The 20,833-nt window shown below is 39.8% G+C and overlaps 2 protein-coding genes across 3 annotated transcripts; one reads left to right on the top strand and one right to left on the bottom strand.

Annotated features, from left to right (window-relative positions):
* Positions 1 to 1,111: 1,111 nt before the first annotated feature.
* On the top strand, positions 1,112 to 11,306 carry LOC134645248 (protein delta homolog 1). Of its 2 annotated transcripts, none has more exons than XM_063498621.1 (7): positions 1,112 to 1,286; positions 1,418 to 1,432; positions 1,749 to 1,828; positions 2,061 to 2,124; positions 2,564 to 2,694; positions 3,541 to 3,682; positions 9,094 to 11,306. In XM_063498621.1, the coding sequence occupies exons 3-7, from the start codon at positions 1,777 to 1,779 to the stop codon at positions 9,878 to 9,880; spliced, it is 1,176 nt and encodes a 391-aa protein (XP_063354691.1). In that variant the 5' UTR covers positions 1,112 to 1,286; positions 1,418 to 1,432; positions 1,749 to 1,776; the 3' UTR covers positions 9,881 to 11,306. The 2 variants fall into 2 exon arrangements, with proteins under 2 accessions (XP_063354691.1, XP_063354693.1); XM_063498623.1 differs by having other exon boundaries at positions 1,415 to 1,432.
* Positions 11,307 to 16,269: 4,963 nt separating this feature from the next.
* dio3a (iodothyronine deiodinase 3a) lies at positions 16,270 to 17,647 on the bottom strand. The gene has a single exon (XM_063500068.1). The coding sequence runs from the start codon at positions 17,599 to 17,601 to the stop codon at positions 16,816 to 16,818; it is 786 nt and encodes a 261-aa protein (XP_063356138.1). The 5' UTR covers positions 17,602 to 17,647; the 3' UTR covers positions 16,270 to 16,815.
* Between the last annotated feature and the right edge of the window lie 3,186 nt (positions 17,648 to 20,833).

The following is a 20,833-nucleotide window of genomic DNA, read 5'->3' as shown; positions in this document are numbered from 1 at the left end:
TCTCAATACTGCACTTAACTACAAATTTGAAGTACTTTGGTGAATATTTCTCTTTTATCATGCTTTACCGCATATCCCAAGTTCTTATAGGGATAATGATTGACACACACACACACACACACACACACCTATCTATCTATCTAGATTTTTTCCATATTATTTCCATATTTCTTTAAGATACGTGAAAATTTATGACATTGAACTTCTGTTCTTCCTACAGTGCAATTTTTTTGAAGTTTGGATAAACTGTAGTGCAATATTCTTCCATCAGTGTCCTCTGGCTTGCTTTCAAAATACGTTGTGACTGAATGTTTGCTTTTTATCTCGTTTGCATTGTGTGTTTTTCTTTGTATGTGAGGTTGATATTCAGACCTGGTGAAATGAAAATAACAACATTTATTCTTGTTCTTACATTTTTTTTCCTTCTGTGCAGTAGAAATTTCACAATGTGTTGTTCCTTCATATTATTTGGCTAAAAGTAATGTTCAGCCCAAATGTCATAAGGAGTTCCGTATAAAAGCTCTTGCAATAAATGCTTTATTATATTTAGCAAAATAAATCTGTGGTTAACACGAGTATTAATATTAAATCAGTCGACTATAATAAAAATAATAATTAACACCAAAATTGGACATTTCAGATATACCCTTACTTTTAATATTTCAAATACACGATCTAGTTATGTACCTAAGCCTTAACTGTTATCATTTTCTCCTTGTCTGTGGGGCTCGTGCGTAATGGATACCTTTGAGAGAAGACGTATATACTTCAGGTGTGTCCAATTTCCAAAAATAAAGATGAAGAATCATGTGTACAAGAATCATGTGTCTCCATCACCATTGAATAATTTATTATTGCGTGAAAAAAAACCCCAAACAAGAAATCCGTAGACATCGGTTCGTTTGTTTTCTTTCTTGTTTTCTTCCTTTGTTTTAAATGAATCGCAGAGACCTCATTCATCGCTTGACATAAAGTTATGCATTTGCAAACTAAAGTCAGCCAGCTAATGTGACTACTGTACAACTATTGCACTTCTCTCCCACGGGGTCAGATTGGTGCACGCATTCTCCCTCAGAAGGTGGGAGGAGCGTGCAGCACTGGGACGCTGCACGATGCAGCAGTCCCGTCAAAACCTTCAGGTCCACCTTCGGCAGCCAGACCACGAGTACACCTGTGGTATCACTTTCATTAGCAGGTTGCTTGGATTAAAGGAAAGAAAGCAGAAAAAAGCAAACCAGTGAAATATGGTCGAAGTCACTTGGGAGCAGAACGACTGGGCGACATAGGTAAGGCAGTTCATTTAAGTCAGAGGTTGTTTTTTTTTTTTATTTAAAAAAAAAAGATGAAGATTGTGTTTAAATGAATGTCTTTTCTCATTTTCTGCGTGCTCGTGCGTAATGGATACCTTTGGGAGAAGACGCATACGGTTCAGGTGCGTCAGTTTCCAAAAATAAACAGGAAAACAGTAAATCACCCCCAAATATATATATGCATATGCATTTATATTTATATTTAAAGTCAAGCTCAGTGTATTTAAAAAAAAATCTCGTACAGATATATTTTTAAAACTAAAAATCTAAAGCGCTATGTAGATCTTTTTGTGTAGGATCCTCTTAATTGTGAACGAATCTTAATGTGGTTTTCTTTTTTCAAAAATCAACTTTTAACTAGTGTCCTTTTTCTAGATGGAAGATGTCGCTTCTCCACGAAGCGAGAGCTCTTTATATCAGCTGCTTTGTATTTTGCAGGACAAAAGGGGTCTTCCTCGAAATTACGATGCATCTCACAGTGGTGGTCTTAATTCTCTCCGTGACAAGCATCGTCAAAGGTAATCTTAGATTTCGATCAGTCGGCCGAGACAGCTGACAGCGACACAAAGAGATTTGAGTCAGTTCATGAAAAAAGAAAAAAGAAACAACCCCAACTCTTTTTCTCCGTGCGTGGAAATAGAAGTACCAGGGATTAATATTTGATTGTTGTGAATCTCTCGTGTGTGTTTTTTTATTTTTTTTTATTTTGTGATGCCAACATGCTGATGTCCCTTTCTTCCTTTCTCAAAGGTTGGGAATGCAGCGCAGGGTGCAGCACAGAAAATGGGTTTTGTGAGAAGCCAGGGAAGTGCAGGTACTGAACAGACCTCAGATTTCTGTGTAGATTCTATTTTACCTCAGGAGAAGCAAATGGCTTTTGGAGAAATACAATAACAATCCAGCCAAGTGAATCTCTTTTTTGGCGCTTGTATTATGTGTAAGTCAGCTGCCAAGTCTGTTCTTTGTTTAAACAGTAAAAAGCATTGTTATCCTGACAGATAATTTAAAAGGTTTCCTCATGTTTTTGTTTCTGGCAAAACCTTCTGAATCTACTCTTTAGCCAAAATGATTGTACCCTGTTGCTGTGGGTATTTAGAAAGATTAACCAAATACATCAATCGTAAATCACAGCATTTGATGTCACTTTAATTGTAAAAACATGCAGATAATATCAGACCAAGAGCAGGACTGCGAAGCTCATTGGGTGGTGTATTAATAGTTCAGATTTAATGCCTTCATTTAACCTCATTCAGGTGCAAACCAGGGTGGCAAGGAGACAACTGTGACCACTGTGTGCCCTTCCCTGGCTGTCTGCACGGCACATGTGAGAAGGCATGGCAGTGTATCTGCGAGGAGGGCTGGGTGGGCAGCCTGTGTGACCAAGGTAAGTGTCATTAGGCTCCCCAGGCACTCCTATCTCAATCTGCCCCCAATACTGATATACCAGAGGTCAGGGTGAGTCACAGAGCTCTAGGGATACATGGGTCCACAGAGATCAGACTGGTCTCTATAATATAGTTAACTGTATTTTTCCCAAGAGCATAGTCAGAGCATAAATAATCTGACTATGGAAATCTGCCAACAAGGAAAGCTGAAACCCCTAATAAAACTGCCAACATCCTCATGATAAACTACCTTCCCCTCCACTTGTGCCATTGAATAACGCATGCATTATTAATTTATGAAAATACCCCGATGAAAATGTTATTGTTAAAGTCACATTAACATTTAATTAGATGCCCTATTTTATTTTAAGGATTTTGATTATAATCATAGTATCTATAGTGGCCATTATTACACAAAAGGACTTGGAGACCCTGGAGCAAAGGAAGAAACAAAGGAAGAAACAAAGGAAGAAACAAAGGAAGAAACAAAGGAAGAAGAAGAAGAAGAAGAAGAAGAAGAAGAAGAAGAAGAAGAAGAAGAAGAAGAAGAAGAAGAAGAAGAATTTTTTTCTGGCTTCCAGCTCAGTGTGACCTCTTTATCAGCACGCATAGTGCATCTTTTATTCCATTGGAGCATATGAGCCACTTGCCTGTATAACGCAGTTGGTTATGTTCTCAGTTTTGTTCTTGGTGACAAGATGCTGTGGTGGGGAGTGTAGTGTGAGAGTGGAAACAAAGACGAGAGGAAAAATCAGCCACAGAGACACAGGGAGAGAGAGAGAACCCACAAGATCTAAAAACAGCATGCTTATTAGTATTTTTTTTCCTTTCTCTTTTTACCACAGATATTCGCTTGTGTTCATCCAGGCCTTGTGCTATTAATGCCACTTGCATAGAGACCGGAGAGGGACGATACCTGTGTGTCTGCCCCCCTGGCTTCTCTGGAGAAAACTGCCACCTGAGGAGAGGACTTTGTCTTACAAATGGGTACAAAAATCTTTTATTTGAGTTCATAAGCAGGGGAATACTTATTTTCAGTCTTATCCCCTATGGTCCCTCAGATATTTTATGGTTATTTTTTCCTAATTGCTCTATTGCTATTTAGTATACGTGCAGGTAGGTATATCAGCCCTCAGACTATACTATACAATGTACAATATTATACAATAGAGCAACAAATCGTAAACATAACATAACAGTCACACCTTTTTACCTCCTCAGCTGTAAAAGGGTGATGGGATATTAATATCACAACACTGGCTGGGTAGGTGAACATGTCAACTCTAGAACGAGGCGACGTAGGATTTTCAAATTCATACCACAGGTGCATCTAGTAGGAGCCTGAGGGGTAGCACCGGCGGCTGCCAGTATTTTTATATCTGTCAGAAGTGTCATGGGAACGGGTGTGTAGTGAACAGAGTGTGGCTCTAGATGCAGGACTCAGCAGATTGTCGTAACTCAAAATCACAGCTTCGTTTTAACGCTGACAAAAGGGCAAAAGAAACAAAAAACACAAACTGAGCTAAGCAGGAATAAACTGACTTGAGGCTACACAGGCAGACAACGAGTCACACACCATGAGGGAGGCAGTGACAACGAATAGAGGGAGATGCAGACAATATATGCAGAATAAGGAATTAAGGCAGAGTGGAAACACCTGGGGGAACACAGCTGAATAGAATCTAACTGACGAGATGGGAGATGCAAAACATGACGCGGATGAGATGAAGGACTGTCAAGATAAAACAGGAAGTGATAAACAGAGAGACCGGGACTAACTTGACAGAACAAACAGGGAAACCAGACAACAATGGAGACAAAACACTGAGGGACCAGAGAGACACGGGGACATGACTGGGAAAACAGAAAGGAAAAATAGAGAAACCTAAAAATCCCCAAACTTAAAAGCCCTAATCCAAAACTCAGGAACCGTGACAAAAAGTGGCTTATTTGCAAACACTGGCTGTATATAATAGATCATCATAACCTTTTTGAAGCCTTGCCTTGAGCTTTTGGTTATTGCCAGCTTGTTTTTTTGAAACCAAGCAAGAGGTGGAACAAACTGCACACTCATACATTAAATGACTTGTCAATCAAAAGAGAGCCACAGACTAAAGCTTGCACTGATTTATCATCAGTTCCACTTTAAATGGGAACATAATGTACAACTTAAAGTTTATGCTGGACTAAATAACACTTGAAAATATTGATTAACACTATGAATCCATAAGAAAAGTATTTACTCAGGGCCATGAATAAAGTCAGTCCTTGACTTATATGCTATCAGAGCACTTCTTCCAATCAGAGCAACTGGCCCTTTTGAAGATTAGAGATAATGCATATTGTGTTGGCTTAAGTTTAAGCTCTAGATGCTATGCCCATCTTTATTATCAAATCTCCTTGTCCACTAACTTTAAACTGTGTTGGTCGCTAACACGGTCAGCCATGAAGTAAACTGCAGCCAAAGACCCCAGTGTCACATTCATACCATGCTTTGTACTCATCTGATCTTTGTTGTTTTATTGCATGATGGAATCACACTTTACTTTCATCCAGCAATTGTAAAACACTGCAATGTGTAATATGATGAGGCTCACTTAGCCAAAACAAACACAAAATATGGCTTTGGGCAAACAATTTCCCTTCATGTCAAATCCAAGACAGCTCGGATGTATAAAGAAAGAATTTCAGTAAATTTGTAGCCCTGCAGCTATGTTTATTGTGCTCCTCCCTATAGTAGCTGACTGTGTGTACCAGGGCAGCATCATAAGCTGCATCCCACTTCAGAGGCTTCATCCTTTAAAGTCAAACTTTCAAGATCAAATACACCATAATCGCTTGTCACATTTCAGATACTCCATCACTCAGAATGTGACCAGTAATCCGCTCGTCCTTTGGCAGCTGGAGAACACAACTGATGCGCACTTAACATCCGTCTGTATCAAAGATGAATTTCAAGGCCTTTGGCAGATCGTTCATAAATATCATATTACCATAGCACAAGGGTCATCACTCGTTGATATGATTGTTCCAAAAGCCTAAATATTTGGACAGTTACATTTTGATCCTTTGTTGTGCGCTCTTCAGCACCATAAATTTAAAATAAAACAACTGATCTGATTCATTAATCTCTTAAGTCTGAGCTTTCATTTCGATTTATTTCACTGTCTGTGAGTGTGTGTTGTCTCACTGTTAGTCCAGGCACAACAGAGCTCACGCGTGGCTCCCAGCTGATTGCGAGTTGACTTTTAGATTTAGGTGGAGTTGAATGTCAATATACAAAGCGAAGAGGCGGGGGTCAAAAAGATAACAGCAGCAAAGCAGGCATCTACCATAGAGATATCAGTGGTTCTCCAAAATCAGTTGGACAACAGGTGTGCACGAAAATGCACAGGCTGGAAATCATTTGCATAATGATGAAATCCGTGACTGCTTTCATGACAGCTGGCTGTACCGAAGCCCTGGGAGAGCATCGCCAGGAAAATTTTAGAGCATCTACTCATGTCTGTCGGGGGCCTCATTACCTGAAAAAATAGTATATTAAATAACTGTTGTAAACCGACTCTCAAAGTCAATCAGAGTTTTGTCATTTTTAATGTAATATCCAATATTATTGATATATAAGATTCATACTAGTCTACCCAGCAACTTCTGATTGGAAAATAGGCTGCAAAGAGCCCTGCCATGTTAACACAAAACTTAAATTTGAACTTAGAGATAAGTTTCTCAGGTTAATCACATCTATTTGCTTTTACCACTACTTAAGCCGTTAGAGTCACATTCCTAAAAATGTTCCACTTTTCCTGGCTTATGAGCAACATTTGAGTATTAATTTGGTCAGCCGTTCAATGGTAGGTGATGCTTTTAAACACAAACCCTGCCTGGACATTTGAGATAATGTCTACAACAAAAAAGAGCCTTGCATCCCGTGCGTGCACACAGATGGATTACAGACAGAATTGGTCCCTGAAGGAATCTTCCTCCTGCCTGTCAAATGAATATAAAAGACTCTCTGGGGATTCAGCTGTCTGACACAGCCCTCCACACTCTGAACCACAGCATGTATTTTCCTCTGTCAGACAGCCTTGTTGTTGACTTGAAATACACCTAAAATTCAATAGCCTACATAACATCGATAGAGAATTGTCAACTCTCCTCTTATTTTCAAAAATAATTACCCATCCATTCATTTTCTTAATCGCTTATCCAATCCAGCCTTGGATAAGCTCCTCGCAGGTTGGGAGGCATCACTGTGCTGCCCTCAGCAGCAAATCCATCTCCACATCTTATGTCATACAGCTAAGTGCATTGCTTGGACTTCTCTCAGTGGTTAATAATGCTGTGTTAATTGATGCTATTTATATCTGTCTGCACATTAAAACACATAAATTCAATCCAGTATATAACACCATTTCACAATAACATTGACTGCAGGCATTTTTGTTGTTAGGTTCTAATACCCTCCAGTATTAGAAACACCCACAGTAAGGCAGTTCCCTATGAGCAAGCACTTGGTGACAGAGGGAAGGAAGAACTCGCTTTTTACTGCAAGAGACCTTCAAAATCAGGCTGAGGGAGCGACAGCCATCTGCAGTGACTGGTTTGAGGGATGAGGAGCAAGATAAAATAAAGACACAGAGGGCACAGGGAGATACAGACAAAACACAAGATTGCAGGGATATAGATGGAAATTGCATGTTCGATCCTTAACACTCATTCATCTCCTGTCACCCTCATATCCAGGATTATTTTTTTGGCTTTGTTTCTGGTTAAAAAATAATCATTTAATCCCAGTTCCAACAGTGAGACAACTGAACCTTGACTTGTATTCTGGGGGAATTAATCTCAATTAGAAACCCTGCACGAGGTTTCATTAATCAGCTCCTCTGCGAGGCACCAGAGGCTTCTAAAAAAGTATGGCGCTATTATTCTTTTGACTCACTGAGGCACAGTGTTAGAGACTTGTGTAATTACATGAAATACTCCTACAGATATTGATTACTTTTTATCCCAGGTTCTCATCATGCACTTTGTGAAGCATGGTTACATCGATCAGATCTGCTGCTTATACGGCTGCGAGAAGATTAGCAGATGCAGCGCTGAGGCGTCATCATGCTACTCGTACAGATTTTTAATTTGCACAAAATAAGCCATTAGTGCTGAGAGAAATGACCGAAATCAATATCACAGTATTAATAAGCATTACGTGCAGTAGCAATTACAAGTTTTGACTTTGATTCATTCAGTAATTTTGCAGTTGTTTCTCAGTTTCAGCCTTTCGTTTGTGAAGGTCTGGTGCTTTTTTGTCTAAATTGTCTAATAAACTATGTGTTTTTGTAAAAAGACAGGAGCTTGGTCAAAATAAGCAGTTTCATAAGGTGTATTGGGTATTTATCAATACAGCCTCATCTTTGCCCTTTTATTTTCCTGAAGAACAAGAAAATAATCATGAGTATAATCCCCAGATTAATAAATAAATAATTGCTAGTAGCTGTTCATATTCATCACAGTGTTAGAGTCATTACTCAAAAAAAGTAATGTATTATACATTTCTCATTTCTTCAAAAACAAGTTATAAAACTTTCCTACTCTCTAGAAAGTAATTAGCTTGACTACTAGTTACATTACCTCTGTATTTATCTGCCATATTTGTCTTAAATCCACAGAAATGTGCATATCTGGAAATGCTGTGATCAACTCTATCATTTTCATCCTGCACAAACTGAGGTCAGGCAATTGTTGTGCAATTGTGCACGACAGAGCAGGACGGAAGCAAGGAAATGTTTGATAAGGAACTGTATTGTTATTTAGAAATGTAGTTAACACATAAAGCGCAACACAGCAGACAACAGCAGTTTTCTTACTTTGAATTTCATGTTTGTCGGAAGGAGCTGTTGCGTTTAACACTAATTTTGCTCATTGTTAATTATACTTTACTTGAACTAAACTCAAATGCCCAGCTTTGCAATGTTAACAGGCTAGTACAAAAACTACCTTCATATTATTGTCTTACAGCCTGATGCCCAGTAAAGTAACACTAATAATCAACTAAAGTTGCCTATTTTTTTCCTTAAATGAAAGGACAACCATGTGTGTACAACAAATGTTTATTCCAGCTTTATGATAACTCATATTTCTGCTAATTCAGTGAGATTTTTTTGTAGCTTTAAGATTAGAGGAATTTTCTCCCCTGTTGAGGAATATTGATTCCTTTATTATTCCTGTAAATTTGCCATTAACATCTCTACCTTGAAATCAACACGTATGATTAAACCAATTTCCCCCTGCTTATTGCTGTTTTATAACCACAGGCTAAAGCATGCACTGTACTGCTCTAAATTTATGTAAATCACAGGACACTCTGTTTTCCTTTATGTCCCTTATGTCCTGTCCTCCAGCTCTCCTTGCCAGAACGGAGGCACATGTATGGATGCCGAGGGCTCAGCAGCCTTTTCTTCCTGCTTATGTCCCCCTGGATTTTCCGGAGACTTCTGTGAGATCGGCATTGACAGCTGCCAGCCTAACCCTTGCCTCAGCGGTGGCAACTGTACAAACCATGGCCTGACTTTCACATGTGTCTGTCCACACGGCTTCACTGGTTTCACTTGTAATGACACCACCAGCCTCTCTCCCTGCGCCGGGCGGCCCTGTGCCAACGAGGGCACCTGTGTCGGTCAACCTGATGGAACCTTCCGGTGCATTTGCCAGAAATGGTTTACAGGTCCCACATGCTCCCTGCAGCACAGACCAAGAAACAGATCCAAGCCGGTTGCTGCCAAGCCTGTGGACAGAGTGTTTGCTCTGACTCCACAGCACTACTCCCTCCCCGCTCATGCCTTCCACAAATTGCTTAGACCACCTGAGAGAGATCTGCTCAAGATCACCCTGAAGGAGACGGTTCACTCGTCCGGTGTCCTTGTTACGCATGGTCAGCTTGTCTGCTTCAGCTTGCTAGCACTGCTCACCTGCCTGGTCATCTTGGGCACTACAGGCATTGTGTTTTTTGGCCGCTGTGAGACGTGGCTGGCGAATGCCAAGTACAGCCAGCTTGTCCGGCAGCAAAGGGAGCACCTGCTGAGAGAAGCTGGCAGCACGAGCCAGGAAGAGGCGGAACACTCGGTAAACATCATCCTGCCGGAGAAGATTAGACTCACCAGCTTTGGGAGGCACTACACCTCCATCTGATAAAATCATCTCGTCCTCACCCACACTCCCCCTGGAAGAAGTCGAATGTGAATGTGTAAAAATAGCAGCGATTAAAAAGCTATGACTGTCGTGCAGTTGTGTTTAAAGTGTGTATAAGCGAGAGCTGGTGGGCTATCCCGGTACATGTTTGAATGTAAAGTCTGCTGGACCAAATGGATATACATGACGCTGGTTTGTAAATGTATTTTTAATCCAAAATTACCATTAAAATGTATAATTATGTGAAACATGTTCTCTCACATAGCATGTTGTTAAAAATATGTCATTGCGTGGCCTCTTTTTATTTTACTTATTTTTCATGAGTTGATCTAATTAGGAAGTGGGGTTAATTAAGAAAATGAAAAATATATTTGAATTCACAATAGTCAGTACAAAGTGACTGAGCTACTGACTTTTAGTTTGTACTTTAATGAGCACCATCAGAGCTGCAATCTCTCATTTCAAAGATAAGCAAATAAGACGTCATCGTTTATTGTAGCCCAAACCTTCTTCATACAGCATGTTGTGAATTTCCAGTTTCTTTATAAATGCAAAAATACATATTGTGAGTGTTTTCAGCGCAAATAACACGTGGCTATAGATCGTGTTACATGCCACCCAAACAGCTGTGCAAATCCTGCAGGGATGAACTCTACAGAAAAGGTTGTTTTTAATGTAATAAATGTATTTCAGATGTCTAAAAGGGTAATTTACTTTTTCATATACCACACAGCTGCTACCCACTGTATCATATCAGACGTTGATTTGAAAGGTAAGTATAGATGTCGAGTCTGATATAATGACATTATTTGTTTTGCTAACTCGTTTTCACCTATTTATATCAATGATTAATCCCTGATTGTTCTAAAACTCGTGTTCCATTGAGCTTTTATAAGATTTTCCACTAGTGCTTCTTACTGTCGGTGTTAATATGCATCAGTGAGCCCTGAAATTGATACTGCAACACCTGTTTAAGTGTTATTAGTTTGCTTCATGCATGAGGTGGCCACCCACTCTGAATGGAGGAAGCGTGATTGCCATGAAAACCTAATATGTGTCAAAATATGGAAAATACATGTCTGTTACACAGGAAATATGCAGACAGATTTGAATAGTATTGTGTGTAAAGCATTAAATCCATTAACTCCTGATATGAGGATTGCTGGGATTTCAAGGTTGGAGATTCTGTCTCTTTCTCAGTAAGTCCCCTTCAGCCTCCTTATTCTTTATCATAACTCTCTAATTGGCTGGTTATCTACATTTCATTTTCTGACATGCATAAGTAAAATATAATGATGTACAAGTGGTTTATCTAGCGGGAGGTTGCAATTACAGTCATTTAGGACTTGTATTATTCTGAGATAATTCACTGTTGTACTTTGAAAACGTTTGGTTGTCTATCGCTTTTAATAAAATATGTCACAATGTGTCCACCTAACTAAAATGCTTGCAGTGTCACATGGTTGTACACAAAGGTGACTTTAGTCTTGTATTTGATTTGATCTCCACCTTAGTCGGTCATTGGTCCTGATTTTATTGCTTTTAGCTGCTGTTTTCTTCACACAACAGACACAATTGGAGACAAGATCAGATCCTCCCCAAGGCTCATACAGTGCATCAGCTGTTTAACAGTGCAAAGTCCAACCGATACACATGCTGTGAGTGCACCACCACCACCACCACCTGTTCTAAAAATCATGCAAACATCTGCTCTCCTGCTCTGATTTCCTTCGTAAATTTCTCCCCAAGGCCGTCTTGATGGTTCTCAGCAGAGTGATAATAAAGGCTGTGTCCACACTCCTCCACTGGCTGTAAAGGTTTCAGATAACAGTCTGTGTCTCCATCTTCTGGTACAGTTATACATTACTCCTCTACAGCACCATTCCAGACAGCCATGTCAAATCTGGCAGGTCAACCCCTCGTAAAAGCCTAAAATGTTCTACAAATAGTAATAAAGATGTTTTTATAAGTTCTTTTTTATGATACATTGTTTCTCTGTTAGATCTTTGGATTCAATCATGTGTTTGCTATTTTTTATACTATCAACCATGGCTGGAAAAGATAGCAAGTGCAGTGTATGTTGGAGACTGTAGCGAAGGACAGTAAACAGGACAAAGACTGTTTCAAATTGTTTCAGTCAAATTGTGTGTTTATGTGCCCGGTTAGGTTAAGGTGAAATGACAGTTTCTTCAAACTGTGTGCCAATGAGAATGATAAAACACTACTGTTCTCAATAGTTAGTAGTAGAGTAGTAGATCCTGCCACTCTTGTTTCATGTCGAGTTCATTTTGACTTAATTTTGATATAATAGTGTAACTCTCAATTTGCATTTATTACCATTTTAAAGAATAGAAGCAGAACAGATGGCAGGAAAGTGCCAGGCTGAAGTGATTGTAGTGACTAGAAGCTTGTTATGTTCACAACCCTTTCCAAGTTACAACCTCTCAAACTTGCTGTTTGATCCACCGTGTGTACATTTCAGACTGTAAACTATAAACAGTGTATATAAAACTATAAACAGCGTATAACCAGATGTAGTTTTCCTAATCTAATGTCTGCAATTCAATCCAGTTTTATTCATATAACATACATTTACAACAAGACTCATCAAGGAGATTTATATTATAAAATAAAGACCCTATAATATTAGAATAATCAAGAATCAGACTACTCCTTAGAGCAAGCACTTTGTGGCAGTGGGAAGAAAAAACTGATTTTTAACAGGAAGAAACCTCCAGCAGAACCAGCTACTGACTAAGGGTGGGGGGAGATTGAACAATAGTGATGTATAAATACAAGAAGAGTGAAAAAAGAAAGGCTTTGCATGATGGGAAGGCACAGAAACCTAAGCTTACTGCAGCATAACTAAGTATAACATGCTAACAATGAGGTCATTAAGATATGACGAGGCCCGACTACTCATGATTTTGTAGGTGAGGAGAAATTGTGAATTTGACAGGTGCAACAAAACCAAGAGCAGGGAGTGTGCAGATGTTTATCGAGCACTTCTACATTCCTAAATTGTCCCCAGAAAAGGCCAAAATAGGTGCGTAAGTGAAAACACTTGTATAGTGGAGAATAATTGTGCACACGCTTTAACATCTAAATATTTAAAACAGTTTCCTCTACCTGCCGTCGTGGGCCCGAGACATGGCAAATTTCCTTTGCACATTAAAAGCTCATCACATAGAACTTTATTATAACATCTAAAGAATCCAGCACTAAACATTCAATTAAAGCGTTGTTCATTGCAATATCAGAATAATAAACACATCGTCAGTTCTTCAAGTAGGACTGACGTTTCTTTAACAATATAGTCGGAGGCTTTCTGTTTTCTTGAATCGAAAGTGTGTGTTTTCCATTAAGGCTCTCCGACATCAAAATAAGAGTTCAGCTGTGTTCCACTCACTGTGCTTCAGTCTGATGCAGCTCTAAAAAAAAGCTATGCAGTCACCAAGTATGGCCACAGGGTGTCATCCATCTAAAAGAAGAAAGAGGAAAGGCTATAGCCACAAGCTGGACACCGATTGCAGCATTTCAATGCACTGAGAACGCTGCATTTTGCTTTCATCGGTTAATTATAAGTTATACACAGTTTTTATACATCTGGAAACAAGACAGCTGCCACTATATCATTTAAATCTATACAAAACCATTATTTTTTAAATGTTTTGCTTGATTAGTATTTTAATATTTCCTATATATAATATATATTTGTAATGTATGGAAACTGCATACATGGTAAGATTGTAAAAATATGCAGGTGATGTTTTCCAGCTTCCATTCTGCTGCTCTTCTTCTGCACAATAATGCAAGCCATCACAAGACTCGGGGGTGAGTGCTGCCTGTCCCACATAACAGATCATTTTCCACTTTGCTGCCAGGCCATTTCAGTTCACCATTGGGGTGACAATCAGTGTTTTTTCCCAGTTACATCCAGCCATTTTTCACTGCTGACTGAGCTTCATTGGAAAATGTTTCAGGGACTCCTGCTGTGTTCCTGCATATCCCTGATCTGACACACACACACACACACACACACACGCGCACACAAACACACACACACACACACACACACACACACACACACACACACACACACACACACACACACACACAAAACCTATCCTTAAACAGCAAATCAAAATATCTTTTAGCATCTGTACTGCAAAAACACAAAACGAGTTCATATGTTAATAATGCAACACTTCTTATTTCCAAATAGTGCCTCTATTTGTGTGTTTCACTTCAGAATTTGGATTTCTTTTTTACCGTTATAAACTAGATGGTTTAAAAGATGGTTAAGTAGTAACACGCTAGTTTCCCTGAAACCTTTTTGTGTGTGCTGAGGCCCCCCTGGCTCCCCACCACCAGACATTCATTTGTGGAGTTATGACCCTGGGGAGAGAGGGGCCCTCACCTTCAAAGCTGACCAGGGAAGCAGAAAAAACACCTCAGCAGACCCATTCTGCTCCCTTCAAGTCATAAAACAAAACAGAGCAGCAAAAGTTAAATCTCACCCTTCAGCCTGAGACCCTTAACCCTTTGTTCCCGTCTGCCTCTCCGCAGAGAGATGAGACTCAACATCCATGGAAAATCACACATGGAAAGAATCCAAATCTAAAGCATTCCAGTTGGGGTCTCTTTTCAGGGGTGCACACTGGATACACTGAAAGTTATATTTCACTCAGGCAGGTACCCCTCTGTCAGCTGTCAGCTCCGCATAAATACTGTGTGTTTGTGTGTTAAATGTGTTCCAGATGAGCCGTAAAGTCGGGTCACTGGTAAGCCCCTGTAGTCAGACCAGCAACATGTTCTTTAACGGTGCTGGACTTAATTCTCCTCTCTGTTACTCTGGCGCCAAATGTTTTGGGCTTGTGAGTTCCTAAAACAAAATGATGTCTGCTATAAACTATTGCCAGGTCAACCAAGGTGGGTTCCGTTTTATCTGTGCAATATTTATGCTCTTCTGATGTTCAACAACATTTTTTTTAGTACATTTCATTATTATGGGGGACTAATGTGGGGTGAGTGCGTCAATTGGCTGCAGAAGCTGAGTGTCTAATCCTGGGACCACAGACACTGAAAAAGGCCTGGTGGCCAGATACTTTAAACTGCAAGGGCATTATCTGTTTTACTGTCGTGTGTTGGATATAAGAGAAATCAGAGCGATGTAGTTTTCCTGAACCATAACAAAAGCCTCCTTTCGTTTCCATCAACTCCACCCACTTATCTCACAGACCAAGTGATATTTAGAGCAAAGTCTGATTCATTTCAAAGCCGTGATTCGTAAGAACCGTTTCCTGACAAAGGAAAAAAAAATACCCACTTTGACAACAAAGAGCATCCTTGTGTCGTCAATACATTTAAATTTCTAAAAGCTTGTTGTGTTGTGTTTACAGTGATTTATGCCCTGGTTGTGACTTTGCCTCCTTGCTGGAGGTAAGGACTCTATATCCCACAGCTGACTATGAATAATAGCCACACAGGGAACCAAATCATCTGACAAGATGTTGCTCCATATAAGGGCTGTGTCAGAGTTATTATCTGGTTTCCTGAGTCATCCGTGTCCAAGCCATTGCCCACTGTTGTGTCTTCACTGCGTCGTGACCTGTGTCTGAAGCATTGGAAGTGCTCTTTCTTCAATTTTATACTTTTTACGCTGCACGGCTGAATTAAATTACATTAGATCATTACAAATCATTATGCATGTTTTTAGACCGGGTGATGGCACGGCATTGATATTCAGTATTAGCTGCAGACGTCTGACGTTTTGAAGGACTCTGCATTCACTGTGTTCTGCTGTGGGATTGGTTTGCTAACCCTGAAAACATTAGTGTGTTTAGACCCTTGCAGGTGGAAGTATCACTTAGCATAACAGGATAAACTCTGATGATCCTCATTTAATTGTAAGAGGTCAAAGGTTTAGGAAGGTGGGGGTGTGGAGAACAATGGATTTTTTTTCTCTCTCTCTTCTTTTCCTAGAGCCATCCCACCATAACCAACTATATAGTTTAAGTGGTTGACCACTAATTACAGATGCAATATTTCACCCTTTTTGCAAAGACAAAACTTGTTTGCAGCAGATGGCTGATTTTAGAGAAAAAAATATTTAAATTGATTCAATTAAAACAAAATTACCGTTATGCTCTTGAGAAAGCTTTAAACTAAAACATCTTTCATATAAGCAATCGTCTTTCACTTCCACGAGACCGAATGGCAGTTAAATCTGTACACGCATGCTTCATTGTAAAAACAAAATATAAAGCCACACACACACGCGTGCGCGCGCATGCCATAACCCTGGCTTGCATGCAGGCACCAATAATTTAACTTGTCCACTTTAAGTATTGTGCTTACAACAAATAAATAAACAAAAAGGCCCGACAGAAGGAGTAAACCAAAGAATTTATTGGATACAATAAAATACCATCCATAAAACGGAACATTTACAAAGTCTTTTTGCGCCACGCAAGGCAGAGAGAACCATCTTCACTCTGCTCACTAGTATGGAAAACATCAATATCGGTTCTCTGGATTTATCCCATTTAAAAACCGAACTTCATAACAATACTGGTGAGCAAAGTGATGCGCACATCTCTAAGTCCCGAGTGGGGGGAAAAAAAATCATAGAGGCGCATTTCCACGCGGAGAAAAGAGAACGTATACAGACATATACAAAGTGCATGTGTTCGGCACCAAAGTCCAAACAAACTAACCTTTTGTAGGTGGGTCCTAAGAGGATGTATAGATGTCCAGTATTAAAGGAAGGAGGACACCCTATACAGCACCTTTCTTTAATTCAGTCCCTTATGAAAAAATAAATACACTTAAACCATTAATGAAAATCTATCTAAGGGTAGTTACAATACTGAAAAAATGCAGCATATGTTGTTTTATTTTTAAGTAGCAGCTCTAAAAGTGTGAAAATTAATCTACACGTGTATAACTTGGTTATTGGATCTTTCCAGCCCGTCTCTATATCGATTCAGCCAGTCTCTGAGCTCTGAGATCCGATACCCCTCAGGTCCTCTGCCACCCTGGTAAACTATCTTTCCCTCCTGCAGGATATAAAGTCTGTCAAAATAGGCTCCGTATGCCGCGTTGGAGGAGTTTTCCATGCTGTCAACCACGACCAGGCAGCCGGGCACTTCCAGGTGCATCAGCTGCGCAGCGTTCAGCCTGTCCTCCAGACACCGGTGTTTGGGGATCTGATATGGCGCGTCGGTGCTCATCCAGCCGTCGGAGGGGTGTGCTTCCTCGATGTATACAACTAAAGAGTCTGCTATGTCTGCATTCTCCCTCACAACCTCCTGGAAAGCCTTCAGACGTGCCATGAACGGTGGTCAGGTGCAGCTGCCAAAGTTGAGGATAAGCGGTCTCTTGTCCTGTGCGTAGTCGAGGATTCGGCTGCGCCGCTGATCCTCCAGCTGGACAACTTCGGTGTTGGGCGCTACCTGTCCAAGACGCGCTGCTTTCAGGAAGTCCAGCTTGTGTCCGTGCCAGACTGCCTTAAGGGACTCAAGGCTGAAGAGCCGATTGGAGTCCGATATGCACAGAGGAGGATCAATGGCATCGCCCTCCTGCTCCTTCATCCTGAAGAACACTCTTTTTCTTATGCATAAAAAGTCAAGCAGCCAAAACATGACAGCTGCCACCAAAAAACGAGGCAACAGGACTAAACAAACTATTGCATTTTTAATAGTTTTAAAAGTATTCATTATCACCTCTAATAACAACCCGATTTGTCTAGCGTTATGCCACGATCTTGTGGGTTGAAGTTGGGTTACTTGCAACTTCCCCTCTTTTTATAGCACTGGCAGATTTGAATGAATCACACCCCGCCTCCAAACCGGGGTCGAGGCCTCACATGGCGGGGATTACCTTCTGTCAATTCCGCAGCTTGTAGTCACAGCCAAAAGCCAACAGTGCTGGATAGGGTGCACCAAAGCGCTGCGTTATGGGCAGTCTCTCATATATAATTTGTTTCTGTTTTTAATCATCAGAATGTCAAAAGAGATGTTAAAAGCAAGTCTGGCTGCATAAAGTTAGGTACAACTGTGGGAGAAATATAAGGATATGGAAAATCATTAATGTGACATTGGGGGGGAAAAAGCAGTTACATTTGAGGACATTTTTATCATAAGAAATCTGAGCTTAAAAGTCTGACCTCTGGAAAAAACAAAAACAAATGTTTTTTTTAAAAAACAAACACATTTAAAAAAAAAAAAAAAAAGCTTTTAATTCCCACAATTCTTAACTTAAAGTCAGAAGAAAAACAAAGTCAAACTAGTAACACATTCCTGCTGTGAATTGTGAGGTCTTACATTTCAAATCACTCTCAGCAAAAAAAATTTTTTCATGCGTCCCAAATCCTTTTCTTCTGTCCTCCATCACAACACAAGTGGACACATCTGTTTGTTGAGTAAAAGGGTCCCAGTGCTCCTCACCTCACTCAGACGTCTCCAAAAATCTGAACGTGGAACACCTTTGGTTTGTTTTGATTTCTTTTTGTTGGTTTTTGTTTTGATTTTTTTCTTTCCTGGTGTAAGGACTGAGGTCTCCACTGTTTTTGTGCCAGTTGTCTGATACAAAAAACAAAAATATCTACCACATGTAAAAAGACTGTTCGGCATTGTCGGGCGGACTGTACCGAACACAAAACAAGATTAGGCAGGCCATGTGCACACTGTCTGTTAAACGCAGACAGCCAATAATGGCCTAGTTCAATGTAGACTTCAGACTGTCTAAACTACATCACAATTTTTAATACTCATAATCAGATAACAACATTTTAGAAAAAAAGTCATTTAGTTAAAAAGATAACATACACTGACATCATTTCTGAAAAAGAAAATACACTTTTTTTGAGCCTGAGATAATCAGATGGGCATGGCTGACTGAACTCAAAAAATGAAATGCCATCGATACAGAAAATAAAACTCACTGATTCACTGCTTTGCCTGCAACACCCTCTTACATCACACCATGCATGCTTTATACCAATCACCTCCAAATTTCATTGATATTCCATTTATCCTGTTGTATTGTCAGACCACATGGTTGAGCAAAGCTGGTAGGCAATCATCAAGAGGGGAAAACCACTGAGCGCAACACAGAGGATAGGATGGTTTAAGCTTCATTTGTACTCTATTGAATCTTTACACAGCTTAGATTGTGGCCTCTACAACCAGCTGATGTCGTTTTAGGGCTAGGCTGTGTTTAGTTTCTTCATGTGCTTCCAACAATGGCATGTTAAGATAGGGGGACCATGCTGGAGTTATCTATTGAATCTATGCACAGACTGAAAGATAAAATGCCGTAGGTCTACACTGGTCATTCGTGTAGCATTGTGAACAGGCAAGATACAGTTACAGCCTATTACGTCTTATATTTTGTTTCAGAGGTTTTATTCTAATCAGTGTACTGATTTTGCAATGCCTGTTCCCAAGAAGAACAATCACAGATGTTGTTTTACTGAAGAGGTGCTCATCAGACTTTGGTTTAGGGTTTCTGTCCCGCCTAGAGCTTAGCTAGGCGCCAGTTAGCTATTTTTTGGTCTATACAGACTCAATTCATATGACAATAAAGGTTCAAATAATGAATAGTTATGGTGTTGGAATTCGCACCTCATCTTGTCTGATTATCAAATCATCACACTAAACAGCTTAAGTCTGCCACACATGCACAAAACAAATTTAAAAAACAGCTGCAGGTAGAAACTGAGGCTACAAAGCTACAAGCTCACCTGCTGATCACTGTGTTTGTTACCTGCTGAAAATCAACCTTTGGCTGCTTGAATGAACTCAGCATGCACTCAGCTTCAGGTTCTTTGCTGCTAGCTTAGTGTTAGCACATTGTCTTTGCAGATGCTTGGAAAAAGTTGATGTCATGTTAGCAGCAATGCAGACTTGTCTCTGGCCTTTGTGTAATTTGCATGTTGCCATCATGTTTTTGTCCTTTTCTTTAATATAACTGAAAGTCATGTTCATATTTTTACTAGTGAAATTCTGCAGATGCTCTCTCCCGCCACGGGAATTAAGTTCACTGACAGGAGCACAACGATGCAGGGAAAGGGCACCTCTTTTTGTTATCCACACATCATACAAGTAGTTGAAAGACTAATGGAAATTAAATAAGTAATTTCAGTAACTGTAATGTGATTACTGAATTTCAGCACAGAAAAATGTAATGTGACTACTTCTCTACATCATCTACTAACCTGCAACCTATCCTGTTTCTAACACTGCAGTGGAGACAGTTTCCTACCCTCGAGTGTTTTGACTCCTTGATTTCATCACCCTGTTGTTGCTGTCATCTGTCTGCCAGATATCGCGATCTCATCAACCTTACAACGTGTTGCACAGACCCACTGTCTGTGTCTCTAAGCTGTATACCGGAATATCAATAAACACCCCATTAAAGCAAACACTGGAACAAGACTTTGGGTGATTTCTTCAACAATACATCCAAAATCCTTCCAAACCTTCTCACCACAGCTGTTAGAGACTTTCACAAAAATAAACCTTTAGAAGAAGCCTTAGAAATTGAGAGACAAATTATAAAGAATACAATTTAAAGAAGGTATCAGAAACTTTTAAAAGACTTTTAATAAAGTGGCATTCTCACCGGGGAAGGACAATAAAACACCAGTGAGATTTCACCCATCGAAATAAACAGCCACACGAGCAACACGTATATAAAAAAAGACACCAACTCGTTTCCAGAGGGAAGGATGATACTACGACTAAAGGCAGGTTCTCGGAGTAATGTTGCATGTTATGGATTTTTTTAAAAACCCAAACAGCCTGTGGATTAGGCTAAAGCAGAGCTGACACATCGGACAGTTAACTTAAGACACTAGATGTATAGCTTCTGTCAAAACCACAAGCAAACAGTTAATGGTTATGAAAATACAAGTTGGTTAGAATGTTTTAGAAGTGTCATATTTTC

This window comes from Pelmatolapia mariae, linkage group LG16_19 (genome assembly GCF_036321145.2).
Source record: "Pelmatolapia mariae isolate MD_Pm_ZW linkage group LG16_19, Pm_UMD_F_2, whole genome shotgun sequence".
Taxonomy (NCBI): domain Eukaryota; kingdom Metazoa; phylum Chordata; class Actinopteri; order Cichliformes; family Cichlidae; genus Pelmatolapia; species Pelmatolapia mariae.
This window is presented reverse-complemented; position numbering and strand designations above follow the sequence as displayed.

Coding starts and splice junctions, on each gene's coding strand:
- LOC134645248 (XM_063498621.1), top strand. CDS start 1,777: ATGCATCTCACAGTGGTGGTCTTAATTCTCTCCGTGACAAGCATCGTC. Junction 2,695..3,540: donor GGGCAGCCTGTGTGACCAAG/GTAAGTGTCATT, acceptor TTTTTACCACAG/ATATTCGCTTGTGTTCATCC. Junction 3,683..9,093: donor GGACTTTGTCTTACAAATGG/GTACAAAAATCT, acceptor CCTGTCCTCCAG/CTCTCCTTGCCAGAACGGAG.